Here is a 13,179-nt window from a genome sequence, read left to right as displayed (position 1 = left end):
TTAGTCATCCATTTTGGAATGATGTCGTGGGGTAAAAAGGGATCCTCTACCCGCTAAGAAACATCGACTAATGACTAAGGCTTTATCTCTTCTACCTCATAGTCGAGGACGACTATGATTTCAAGAGAGAGGTAATGTCATAAAATCCAATATCTAACCAACCCAAATGATTTTTCATATTGAACTGATAGTTTAATGTAAGAGAATAAACCAGAACAAGGGCTAGAATATAGACATGTTCTTATGGATCTGTCTCAACACGGGGCCAAGGTTAAAGGGGTCCAAAGGAGAGATGGTGTGTCAAAGATTAAGGCTAGCTAATGGAGCTTAAAGACCTTAGGGTTAGCTTCATTAAAGACCTCCAAAGGTAAGTGTTAAAATTCCTTAGGCAAGATAGGGTTGTGCTTGAGGCGAAAAGTCTGCTTAAGCTTGAGGTGCTTGCCGTGCTTGCTGACTAAGGTGCTTGAGGTGCTTGTCGTGCTTGTTGACTAAGGTGCTTGAGGTTCTTTATGATTAAGGTGCTTAAGGTAATTCATGACTAAGGTGCTTGAGGGGCTTAAGGTGTTTCCAAAGTCAACCACAATCCCTACTCATGGGGGGGCGAGCCCTTATTGTGGGGACATGAGAGAGAACACACACACCCTAACACAAGTCAAGCCTTGTCTAAAGAAGCAACAAGGACACATGTCAAGTTCCTCTCCATGTTGCCCTCATAAGGTGCCTAAAGCCTATTGGTTGGCCCCTCAAGGGACTCAATGATAATTTAGATAATTTAATCAATTGTTTATGCATTTACCAAGTCCTCTCTCTCAAAGGGGAAAGGGGGACACTTGTCTCAAGGCTAGCATGATTGCTTGACAACACTATGCATGTGATTGGCTAGGCTTGTAGGCGTCCAATCAACTTCCCACATGAGCTACAAGGGGGGGTCAACCAAAGCAACCTGGGAGTGTTCTTGGGAGCTATACCTCTCTCACACACACTCACATGCTCATTTTCTCTTGTCAAAGTGCAAGAGCTCAATTTCCTTCTCCAAGCTTGTTGGAAGTTGAGAGCTTACACCAACACTCTTGGATATGGAATACAAATCCAACCAAGAGCCTTAAGCTTGCCATCTTCTTCATCATCATGATTATTCTATTATGCTATGCTATGCAAGAAGAGTGATGATAAGTGAGGAACTATCTCTTTCTCGTATGTTAGTTCTTCTTCCTCTTCCCTACCCTCATTCCCCACTAGCTCTCTCCACCTTGGAAGGTGTTTGAGGCCTTGGGACTAAGGCCAGGGATTGTTAATGCTTTTACAAAGTTTAGGTTATGCTCTTGATGTATGAAGCTTTCCATCTTCATAGCATCACCTAGTCACAAGGAACACAAAGATTGTATTGTACCAAGTCTCTATTTATGGGAGAATCTATAATACAAAAGCCTATTGGAGGGGGGACCGGCTCCACATAAATCCGGTCCTCCACTATTGTCATGTTCTCTAATTCTCTCTCTTGCAAAAGTATTGTTCATGCCAAGTTAATTAAGTCTAATGGCTATGTTGCCACCTCTAATTAAGTTCACCCTCTATGTTCTCAAAGTAGTCTCATAAAAGTGTTCACTCTAGTTCTCTTAATTCTGCTATTCTCAAAGTTCATAGGCCATTTCCATTTCCATTACAAGACATATCTTCCCCCCTCGATCTGAACAGAAGGTGCCCATAGTACATTTTGAGACATTTTCAACCATAGCTAGAAATTGTTTGAAGCACATAAATACTTTGGACTTTGCTTTAAGCGGATATACCTATGCATGCCTGGAGTAATCATCAATGAAAGTCACGAAGTAAAGATAATTGCCCAAGGATGGAGTTTGCATGGGCCCACAAACATCCTCATGCACAAGTTGCAATCTCCATGTGGCCCTAACTGAACCATCCTTTGGAAACTTTGAACACTCCATCTTACCCAAAATACAACCTTTAGAAACATGTTTGATAGGTGCTTCAAGAGGCGGCAAAGAAGCAACCATATCATATTTTTGCAAACGCAACAAACTAGCAAAATTCAGATGTCCAAAAGCTGCACGCCAAAGTTTTGTATCTGAAATAGCCTTTGTATCCACAATAGCATTTGCAAAATTCTACCCACACTTGCCATACAAAGTGATCTTATACAGCCCACGGCATAAATTGCCAGATGCAACAATTTCATCACCAAAACTGAGATCTTGTACTGTACATCTGTTATCCACAGATTTGACTACAAGACCAAGTCTAGCAAGTGCAAATACAAACAAAAGATTCTTCTTGATCCTAGGTACATAAAGTGCATCAACAAGTATGAAAGAACTTCCATTCGCAGCAGTTAGCACAATGTTTCCTACTCTCTTAACAGGATAAGAAGCATTGTTGACACAAGTGACTGGATTCCCATGAGGGACATCCTCTAGAGAGGTAAACAAGTCACGACGATGAGAGCTAATGTTCTTTGAAGCACCACTGTCAAAGTACCACACTTGAGCATCTGCAGCAACTGAAAAACATGCATCATGGACATTAGGATCATAAGTGCACTCTGCACTAAAAGCCCATTCTACATCAACATTAGCATCACATTCTCCTTTCATAGAAGACTCAATAATAGTTGCATTTGTAGTGGAACCAGCCTCTTTCTTCTTCGCCTCTTTGGCCTTCAACTTAGGACACTGCTTGATCAAGTGATCATTAGCTTTACAATAATGGCAACACATCTTCTTTTTGTCCTTATCACCAGAATTCCCGGACGAATTTTCGCCAGCAAAAGCATTAGGAATAGGCGATTTAGCACTCCCAGAAGAACCATGAGAAGTGGCTACATTACTATTACCATCTTTTCTTTGAGTACCAATAAAGGACAATTCAATTGTACGTTGTTGAGTCCTGTTTTTTTTGGAAAGTGACTCTTGCAACAAGAATGTTCATAACGCATCAAACTTGACAACTTCACGATTTCCTTGGGTCATAAGACTCCAAGTACTAGCAAAAGTCTGGTAAGAATCTGGCAAGGCATCAAGAACAGTCTGCAGAAGGGTACTTCACCTACAAAAATAAGTTGCTCATTGATATCCTTGACACCAGCAATAAAAGTATCCGTGTCATCTTTCTCATGCATAATCTTCGACTCCAGCTCTTTATGTAGCAATGCAATTTTTGCCTCATTGTGACTTGCATAAAGACCAGCCAGAATATCCCAAGCCTGTTTTGCAAATTTTGTTGAATGAATATGGAGAGTAATAGTGCGCTTCATAGAAAACACAATCAATGCATATGCTTGTGAATATTTTACATCCCCAATCTTGCTCAGTCGGTAGGCAAAACAGCTCTAACAGCATCAATCTTTGCAAACAAGACCTGCACCATCCTCAACATCGCCTGTATCCTCAGAACCAGGACGTACATCAATGTCCTGCAGAATGTTCCAAACGCCCTTTTACACAAGAACATGTTGCATCATATAAGCCCACATAGGGTAATTTTTCCATCCAATCTGTCCTCAACAACAAACATCTCGAACACATTTGTGTTGTTGTCAGCCATGGTAAATGTTGCATTTGATGTGAAAACTACCCGAAAAGAGGAGAAAGAAAGCACGAACAACACGTGCTATATAGCACAAACCGTAGAAGACTATAAGGGACCTGTTATGCAAAAAATGGCACTGATAGAATTTTTGTACAAAATGACAAATTAGCATGCATAGTACTGCTTGTAGTGAAAACGAAGGCCAAAATGAGCCCGAATCACAAGTCTGAGCAGGTTGAGCTCTACAACACACCCAAAATATTTATCGACATGCGAACACTTGCCAAAGCTCACAAAAATAGGAGAAAGTGAGCAGGCATGTGTTGGAGCTGCTGGCGACTAAGCCGAGGAGGATGCAACCTGCTCAGATACCAATTGTTGGAATTAGAGTTGTAGAAAAACACACGCAGCTCGGAGAAGACGAAGGAAGCTCAAGGCACACAATAGAGAGTGTATTACTTAGTGTGCAATGGAAAGATAAGATAGCCCTAGAGTGATGGACGTCTATACAATGCACGGGGTGAAAAACCTCCTAGCAAGGGAAAAAATACCCCAGCGGTCCTACGTGTGTTCACACACATCACTACCATATGTATATGGTAACAACGATAGGTGGGGGGAGGGTAGAATACCTCTCTCTCTCTCTCTCTCTCTCTCTCTCTCTCTCTCCCCCCGTACATTTCTCTCCTAACCAAGATGCGGCCTCCGAATTGCAACGCTCATTTCTACAATCCTTGGGCATCGAGAATCAACTATTAGCCCCACAACATTCCACATGATACGTTGTTGTGGTCCCATAGGTCATACTTGGCCTTCTAGGATGATGATAAAATCTGTCTATCTCTCTTTCTCTCTCTCCCCCCCTCTTCTTGTGTACTATACATAAGGTAAGTGATGGGTGGGACAAGGTAGGGGATAGGGAAGAGCAAGAGGGTAATAGGGGATGCATGGGGCTACATGAGGTCAATAAGAGACTCTCATTGTACGAGCAATATGGGGTTGAATGGATTGAGGGTAGAAGGCCCTTGTGTGAACAACTTGCACGAATAGATTGGGTTGCATGTTGCATGAGTGAGAGGCCCTTCACGTGCAATTGACAGTAGGCATTGTAGGGGATGCATATCAAACTCACATTGGAATATGGTCAAAGAGACTATTACAAAAGAAAGTAGTGGACTTGCTCAAATGCCTATATGCAAATGCCTTTGACATGGAGGACAAGTCCTCCAATAGATTGAGAATGTTCATTGGTTGGGTATAGTATATATATATATATATATATATATATATATATATATATATATATATATATATATATATATATATATATATATATAATATATATATGTGTGTGTGTGTGTGTGTGTATAGATACATGTTTCAAGCTGTGATGATTTTATTCTAGTCTACCATTTGGCTCCATAGTCTTAACAAAATTTCTAGTTTCACTTTGTGGGGTTAAGTGCCCCCCCCCCCCCCCCCCACACCCCCAAAACCCAAAAGAACCCAAAAAAAAGGGAGAAGAAGAAAAATTAATTTGTTTTAAGCAAATGTGCGTGCGTGTGTGTGTGTATATATATATATATATATATATATAAAGAGAGAGAGAGAGAGAGAGAGAGAGAGAGAGAGAGAGAGAGAGCATAGAAGTGGATCTCTTTCTTTGCTTCACTTTGCATATTAACTCACCTAAGGGGTAGGCCCTGTGATTTTATCACTTGTTTATCTATGATATCGTCTAGTCATGCTGTTGCGGTTTTGTTCTAGTCGTGCCGTGTGGCTCCCATCATTAGCCGATGTATGGTTGTTGTCTCATGATGCCCTGGCACGGTTTGTGCGGGGTTGTTATGTAATTCTTTTTGATGTTTAGTTTACTATCATTCACTATTGTGAGTTCTTCAAAAAAAAAAAAAAAAGAAGACAAAAAGTTTGTCATCATAGAAATTGTCATGTGGCGATGATCGACAAGCTTTATCCAATGGTAGATTCTTGCCCGCAAAAGTTCCATGCTTTACTAGGGCCTTATGTAGGCCAAAAAGATTAAAGTTACCTAAGAAACACAAGTACAAATCACTATAGATTATACACTCAATGGCTTGCACATGAAGTAATATTGAAGCAATGTGATAAAGAAATTACTTCCCTAGATTTGTGGGGTTTGCTTCAAATATTTCAAAGAGCTAGTTCTATTTTAATGCAAAGGAAAACATGGCCAATGGAAAAAGTATGTGTAAAGATGACAGCAAACTTCAACTTTTGCCTTCTGCCTTTGGTCCTTTATGGAAAGAAAAATGTGCATGAGACACATGGTTCACTGGTTCTAGTTGGTTGCTGCTTTTCCTCCTAGCAAATAGGGATATTCTATCCACCATAAATTGTGCAGATTACAAATTGAATAAAATGGGAAGGACTGTGGATTGCTCTGTCCTGTTAGAATTTCAAGGACCAAGAAGGTTTTAGAAGACATGGAAGGGTAGTGGGGTACATTTGGACACACACACACACACACACTACTACTACAAACAATTGAGGCACTCTCTCTCACACTCTGTAGACGTACCTACACACAATCTCTCTCTCTCTCTCTCTCTCTCTCTCTCACACACACACACACACACACACATTGTCACAATCACACTCATACACACGCTTGAAGATGTACAAGCTCCCCTTGTCAAACCTCAGGCAAATGCAGAGAGAGCTGAGAGCTCAGTTCACTTTCAGTTCCGTGTGGGGAGGCAACACCATCATAGCAAGCCAAGGTAACTCTCTCTCTCTCTCTCTCTCTCTCTCTCTCTCTCTCTCTCTCTGTGTGTGTGTGTGTGTGTGTGTGTGTGTGTGTGAGAGAAATGTGGGTCACAGCTGCATGTGCAACACAAAGCAAGGGCACAAGAAGTTTTGGACAGATTCTCACAATCATTCCCACATTATGACTTACCTCAACATCATGAGCTTCTTTGAGGGAGGCACCGCATACCTAGCTAGGTATGCGGTGCCTCCCGAGCAGGAGCTCATGATGTTATGCATTGTATGAAAAACATTGAAAAAGGCTCCCTTTTCGTACATGAGAAATTTTGTAAATCTCCTTGTGGGGATAGAGCTTCATATGTTGTGCCAATTTGTAGTACAAGCTTTGCACCTACTTTGCGACCCACCTCACTCTCACCTGTGAATACCACTACTGCTCTCTTCATGCATAAGAATCTCAATCCTTTCATTGGTATAATTCACCCACATTAGCTGTGCTCTGCTCACTCCCTTGTAAGTGGCTTGAAGAGTCCTGCATCTCTCATCACTTTTCTTTGTGGTTTTTGCATGTTGCACAGTATATTGCGCCATAGAGCATAAAACGACTAAACTCTCTGTCCATTAAGTAACCTTCTTGCTTGAGAGTAGCTGGAGCTTTACAATTATTGGGAAAATTATGCTTTTGTCCTGAAATCAAAGAAAGAAAAAATGTTTATTCATGTTTGTGTTTGACATAACGAGCCCTTTGCTGGACATAATAGTTTTGTTTCTATTTCATATACCATATGCTTAATAAAATGTGTTTCCTTCTTTTTCTAAGCTCATGCAGAGTAAGGCCATGGATTATCAGAAAATCAAATTCCATAGATGCTTAACCTTCAGGACCTCACTGAGCAAGCCACAACAGGGCATCGAGGCAATGAGAAACGGTGGCAAACTGTCTGACTCAATTTACTTAATGTGGAAGTCCATGCGTAAGACATTTCGTCGCTTGAGAGACAAACAGCAAGCCATGGAGCCTGGAGGATGGAAGACCATGCCCTTTGTACTAGGTAATGAGGCAAACTGAGTTTTAGCGTTACATTGTCAACAAGTTGCATGCGTGCACTATGATGTTTGTTGTGTTGGTATCCATGAACTTCTACATGTGCGCTCACAAACATACGCCGCACAATTTCTACTGATTGCATCAAGTTGTTTACTTGAGCATTCGTCACTATGTGGTCACCTTACAGGCAAACTCAACTCTACAAAGTCCAGCAAATAAGAAATTAAGCACATTAGGATCATCCTTAATGGTGCAAGAATTTACCGATCTTTTGTCTATGCAGGGAATGAAGTGTGCGAAAAGCTAGCGGCCATCGGAATACTTTTTAGCATGATCCTCTACCTCACCCAGGAATTTCATTTGGAACAAGTAGCAGCTGTCAACATCCTCACTGTCAGCAGTGGGACAGGCTATCTCTCTCCAATTCTTGGGGGCTATCTTGCAGATGCATACCTCGGCCGCTTCTGGACCCTCATCATATCCTCCTTGATTAACTTGATGGTAGGCCTGTTCAATAAGTCGGTTGTTGCATTGACATCTTTTCGCAAGCTTAGGCACAACTTTTACTCCCATTCAAAGTAGCATAACATTATGGTTTATCTTTTCCTTGTGAACAAGTGAAAACTCTTGTTTTGGCAAGTCCACCTTGTGAACCATAAGTGGTGCCGAGGTGTAAGGCTTGCATAAATTGGCTAGCCCGGAGATCCCTGACAACCCTACCACTTGTGGAGTATAAGTGGTTCCTAGTTATAAGGCTTACATAAAGTGGCTAGACCAGAGGTCCATGACAGCTCAACTTGTCAACTATAAGCAGTGCCTGGCTGTAAGGCTTGCAGAAATTGGCTAGACCAGAGATCCCTAGCACCTTAAGGTTTTGGGGTGTGGATGGCTGTGACCAGCTTGTGGAAACCTTTGCGGTTTGGCGCGCATGTGTAGGAACAACATTGGGATGGGTGGCCTCTCGAGACTATGTTCCTCTTGCCATATCACCACTGTCTTTGCAGAAATGAAAGGGAGATCGGCACATAGCATGACACCATCGCAACAATAACACTCCTGAGAGGAACTAGTTGCATTTGTTAAGACCCCAAAGTTGCCATATTTCATCACTAAGCACTTGCATTGCAGGGAATGTCATTTCTGGTACTGACAGCAGCAATCTCCTCCTTGCGACCAGCCCCATGTCCTTTGAATTCAAGCAATCAAACGTCATCAGAATGTCCGCATGCAACCACGGGCCAACTACTCTTTCTCTACCTGGCTTTCACACTCCTTGCCATTGCATCCGGAGGCATAAAGCCGTGTGCCTATCCATTTGGAGCAGACCAATTCAGCCAAGATACGCGCGAAGGCAGGAAATCTTTTCAAAGCTACTCAAATTGGTACTTCTTTGGTATTTATCTTGCAGTTCTCCTCTCTGCCACCATTGTGGTGTATGTGCAACAAAGTATAAGCTGGGCAATGGGGTTTGGTATTCCCGCAATTGCTATGGCTATATCTATCACAGTCTTTGTGCTAGGAGCCCCATTATACAGATATGAGGTTCCAGCTGGCAGCCCTCTCAAGTTGTTGGCTAGAGTGTGTGTTGCAGCATTCCACAAGCGGAAAGCGGCGTTGCCGCAGGAAATGGGTGCTCTGTTTGATCCTCTAGATGATGACATGTTCAGGCATATGGGTGAAAAGTATGTGCACACGGATCAGTTGCGGTAAGATTCTCGTCATATTGCTTGAATATAATGCAACATAAGGACACCCTTTATCAGCCATTTATTGATTACGATACTCATGAATTCGATGATGTCGTACCTCAATTTCAGATTTCTCGACAAAGCTGCGGTGATCAGAGATGGAGAGCTTGGAGAAGATGGTAAGGTATTGAGACCATGGTGGCTTTGCTCTGTGCATCAGATAGAACAGCTCAAACTCATTGTTAGAACATTGCCCATTATGATTGCTGCCATGTTGCACTCGCTGGCTGTCTCGCAGCAAACGGCCTTCTCTGTCTTGCAAGCCAACACCATGAACAGGCACATGTTTGGGTCCTTCAAGCTACCAGCAGCATCCACAGGTGTCTTCCCAATGCTCACTATAATGATAGTCCTCCCGCTTTATGATAAAGTTGTGCTACCATACGCACGGCGTGTCACTCAAACCGATAGGGGCATTACCTTCTTGCAAAGGATTGGCATGGGATATGCTTTGGGTATATGTGCAATGGTGCTCTCAGGCATTGTAGAAGCGCGAAGGAGGAGAATAGCGGTCGCAAATGGGCTTATCGACAAGCCACGTGAGGTTGTGCCGATGTCTGTGTTTTGGCTAGTTCCACAATTATGTCTGATGGGGGTTGGCGAAGCATTCAACGGCGTTGGGCAAGCTGAGTTCTTTTACGACCAAGTTCCAGAGAGCATGAGAAGTACTACAGGCTCAATCAACTCTTGCATTAGTGGTGTGGGTGTGTACATTAGTGCTATTGTGCTGACCACCGTGCAAAAGGCATCTGCAAAGCATGGGAGTGTCAGCTGGCTCGATGACAACCTTAACAAAGCGCGGTTGGACCACTACTATTACATTGTTGCTGGCTTGATTGGGATTAATCTTTTCTACTTCCTGATTGTGTCAAGATGGTTTTCCTACAAAAATGCAGTGATCATCAAGCCAATGTCAAAGGAAGAGCTGCCATGTGAGAAAGGGGAGCTGAAGTCAGACTGTGCAACAGAGAAGGATGAGGATAGCTTACCACAGGAAGGTGATAGGGAATCAACAACACAACAAGAACAGGGTAAAACCCCTTCAGACTTTAGAGTGTGACTACAAAAGTATGCATTGATTGATGCTTGATGGTGTTTCTGAAACATTACTTAAGAGATCTCAAATTATTAAATTCTAACTTCAACTAAGTTACTTAGCTAATGCTCATACACATGTCTTCAGAAAAAGCCTATTTAACTCAGTAATTTGTACATTGAACATCTTCAGTTTAAGGTGTCATCAACCAGAAGTTTCCCCTGTATGACCCCTCAGATGTGGGTGATGCTACAAAGTATTGGAAGTTGGTGGGTTCTCTTATTTGGTTGCTTATTGCAAGCTACTCATATTATTGGGCCCATTTTGCACATGAACACGTTCAGCTTAAGAAACGTTTCTCTGCATCTCCAAGGTGCATGCATACATATAATTGCACACAAAGTTTTGGACAAATTCTCACTTACCTCAACATCATGAGCTCCTGAGAGGAACCTAGCTAGGTACGATTGGGGGCAGAGGACCGCCGGCCCGGTGCAGGGGCCCCCAATCGTACCTAGCTAGGTATGCGGTGACTCTCGAGCAGAAGCTAATGATGTTATGCATTGTATGAAAAACACTAAAAGGCTCCGTTTTCTTACATAAGAAAATTTCAAATCTAACTCATTTGGGAACTTGTAAGCCTAGTAGCAGTAGTAGGTGCTGCCCTTTTGACTTACTAATAAGTTGAAATTCCAGTTCAATACTCTTAGTGAAGTCGAAATTGTACTAATGTTTTTTAATCTTTCATACAAATTCTTAGATGCAACCACCCCTTGAAGTAAAGGACTCAAGGTAGGTGGGTTTAGCTTAACGTTTCTTTTGGAATATCATCATATGTGATGGTCGAGCAATGTGAATGCACTTAGTGGTTGTGTAAGATTTAATGGCCTAAAAACTTGTGTGTAGCGGAAATTAGCATGAACATAGTGGGCATTTCATTAGAATAGATTCCTACTGAGAATTACAAGAGTGCTTGGGTAGAGAGAGCAACAAAAAGCATAACATCTAGTTAGATAGCATCGACAATACTTTCAAAAGAGAGAGAAATTAAGCTATGGACAACAGTTGAGGACCGGATTTGCATGGAGCCGGTCCCCCCTCCAAAAGGCTTTGTATTATGGTTTCTGCCATCAAGAGAGACATTGTACAATACAATTCTTTGTGTTCCTTCAAGACTAGCTAGTGCAATGAAGATGAAAGCTTCATGCACTAAGCAAAACACTTAGCAAACACAACTTTAATTATCTCCGCTCTCAGACCCAAGACCTCACACACCTTCGAAGATGGTGAAAGCTAGCAGGGTATGAGAGTAGATTGAGAGGAAGAAGGAGTATCTTACGAGAAAGATGTACATCTCCTCACATAATCACTCATATTAGCATACCTTAGCTTAGTAATTAGCTTGGTAGAGGAGATGAGCATGCATTGAAGCTTGGCTCTTGGTTGGATTTGCATCCACATGCCAAGAGTGTGTTGATGTAGGCTTCTATCTCACAAGCTTGGAGTAGGTGATGAGTTCTCCATTAAAGCTTGGGAAGAGATAGTCTTCTCTTTCTTCACACACGAGATTGTGTGAGTGTGTGTGTGATAATGCCTTGCAAAAATCAGCCCCCTCTCTCTCTCTTGGGCGAGCCCTCTTGCTATCTCCCCATTGGCCCTCCCCAAGTTAAGCCAATGATTATTAAGCAGTATAAGTGATAGCCTATTGACATGTGTCCCCCTTTCCCCTTTTGTGAGAGCTTAATCAATTAAACTTAATTGATTTAAATGAATTAAATCCCCATTGGACCTTTTCCCATTCTGACCAATAGGAATTAAGTAGCCCATTGGGCTGCTCAATTCCTATTGGACCCCTTCACAGGATGTACAATAATCATCCAGGAGACTTAATTTTCATTGGTTCTTTTTATTAAGTGTTTTAAAATTAATTAGGCTAAATTTACTCTAGCCTAATTCTCATTGGTCCACTTCAAGGGTCATTCAATAGGAATTGGGTACACCTTGTGGGCATCTGGCCTAGGGAGTTGACATGTGTCCCTCATTCCCTTTGTGTAAAGGGAGCTTGTGTGTGTGTGTGTGTGTGTGTGTGTGTGTGGCCTTCTCTCTCATCCCCTACTTTCTAGGCTCGCCCCCTCCTATGTAGAGATATTCAAAGACTTTTTTGGTCACACACAAAGCATCCAATTTTCCTAGGGTTGACCTTTGGACATAACCTTTGAATTTTGGAACCTTAGCATTTTGGAAGTCTTAAGGGGCCGAACCTTAAGGTCTTTTTAGTCCATTGTTGCACATGGCTCTTTTGCAGATGGCTCCCCTTTTGGATCCCTATTTTCCCTCCTTTGGATCCCTACTGTGGCCGGTCTGCTAGCTTAACCAATATTCTAGCTTTTTCTCCCCTGGCACTTCCCTACATTAAATGATCAGTTTAATATGAGAAAATCATTTAGAAGAATTAGATATTGATTATTATGACATTACCTCTTCTTGAAATCATAGTCATCCTCGACTATGGTGTAGAGAAGATAAAGCATATTCATGAGTCTTTTTCTTAGCGGGTAGAGGATCCCTATGTTACCCTACGACATCATTCCACAATGGATGACTAATCCATTTGACGCTTGAGAGCCTTAGGCTGCCGCAAGCATGTCTGCACATTAGTCCTATCAGCCTTCCATAGTAGAGTAACAAGCTCTACTTGGTGTTTGAGAGACGTAGTCTCCGCAAACTTGATCTAAGCATGCATACTACTTAATTTTTATGCACAATAAAGAAAAAGAGAGTCTTATAAGATAAAAACTTTGTTCATTTTTAACATTTTGTACATTTGCTTACTCTTGGGAAGTATTGTAAGCATTGACAAGGTTTAGGTTATCCTTTAATTGTATGCCTTGCATCCATCTAGCATCTTCAAAAGGATAATTCTTAAACGATATCGTCGGATAATCTTACCGCCTCTTAATACCTTGTCTTCATGTCGGAGAATGGACTCGGGCTGCAGCACCTCCTCTTGGTCCTCGATCTCCGGTGGGTCTTCAATAGTTGGTTCTTGAGGT

At 42.0% G+C, this 13,179-nt stretch overlaps 1 protein-coding gene across 6 annotated transcripts; it reads left to right on the top strand.

Moving 5' to 3' along the window:
* Positions 1 to 6,161: 6,161 nt before the first annotated feature.
* On the top strand, positions 6,162 to 10,408 carry LOC147452613 (protein NRT1/ PTR FAMILY 3.1-like). Of its 6 annotated transcripts, XM_086518243.1 has the most exons (6): positions 6,644 to 6,807; positions 7,115 to 7,346; positions 7,626 to 7,843; positions 8,471 to 9,048; positions 9,160 to 9,891; positions 9,987 to 10,408. In XM_086518243.1, the coding sequence occupies exons 2-6, from the start codon at positions 7,118 to 7,120 to the stop codon at positions 10,024 to 10,026; spliced, it is 1,797 nt and encodes a 598-aa protein (XP_086374369.1). In that variant the 5' UTR covers positions 6,644 to 6,807; positions 7,115 to 7,117; the 3' UTR covers positions 10,027 to 10,408. The 6 variants fall into 6 exon arrangements, with proteins under 6 accessions (XP_086374366.1, XP_086374368.1, XP_086374369.1 ...); XM_086518240.1 differs by lacking the exon at positions 6,644 to 6,807 and adding an exon at positions 6,162 to 6,308 and having other exon boundaries at positions 9,160 to 10,408; XM_086518242.1 differs by lacking the exon at positions 6,644 to 6,807 and adding an exon at positions 6,294 to 6,308 and having other exon boundaries at positions 7,124 to 7,346; positions 9,160 to 10,408.
* The last annotated feature ends 2,771 nt before the right edge of the window (positions 10,409 to 13,179 follow it).

This window comes from Adiantum capillus-veneris, chromosome 8, assembly GCF_014529385.1.
Source record: "Adiantum capillus-veneris isolate H3 chromosome 8, ASM1452938v2, whole genome shotgun sequence".
NCBI classification, from domain to species: Eukaryota; Viridiplantae; Streptophyta; class Polypodiopsida; order Polypodiales; family Pteridaceae; genus Adiantum; species Adiantum capillus-veneris.
Note: the sequence above shows the minus strand (reverse complement) of the source record. Positions and strands in the feature narration are given on the sequence as shown.

What these genes read in the sequence shown, in the direction of transcription:
- LOC147452613 (XM_086518240.1), top strand. Translation starts at nt 7,118, where the DNA reads ATGCAGAGTAAGGCCATGGATTATCAGAAAATCAAATTCCATAGATGC. An exon ending in GACCATGCCCTTTGTACTAG is followed by an intron (nt 7,347 to 7,625) that starts GTAATGAGGCAA and finishes TTGTCTATGCAG; the next exon opens with GGAATGAAGTGTGCGAAAAG. An exon ending in CCTCCTTGATTAACTTGATG is followed by an intron (nt 7,844 to 8,470) that starts GTAGGCCTGTTC and finishes CTTGCATTGCAG; the next exon opens with GGAATGTCATTTCTGGTACT.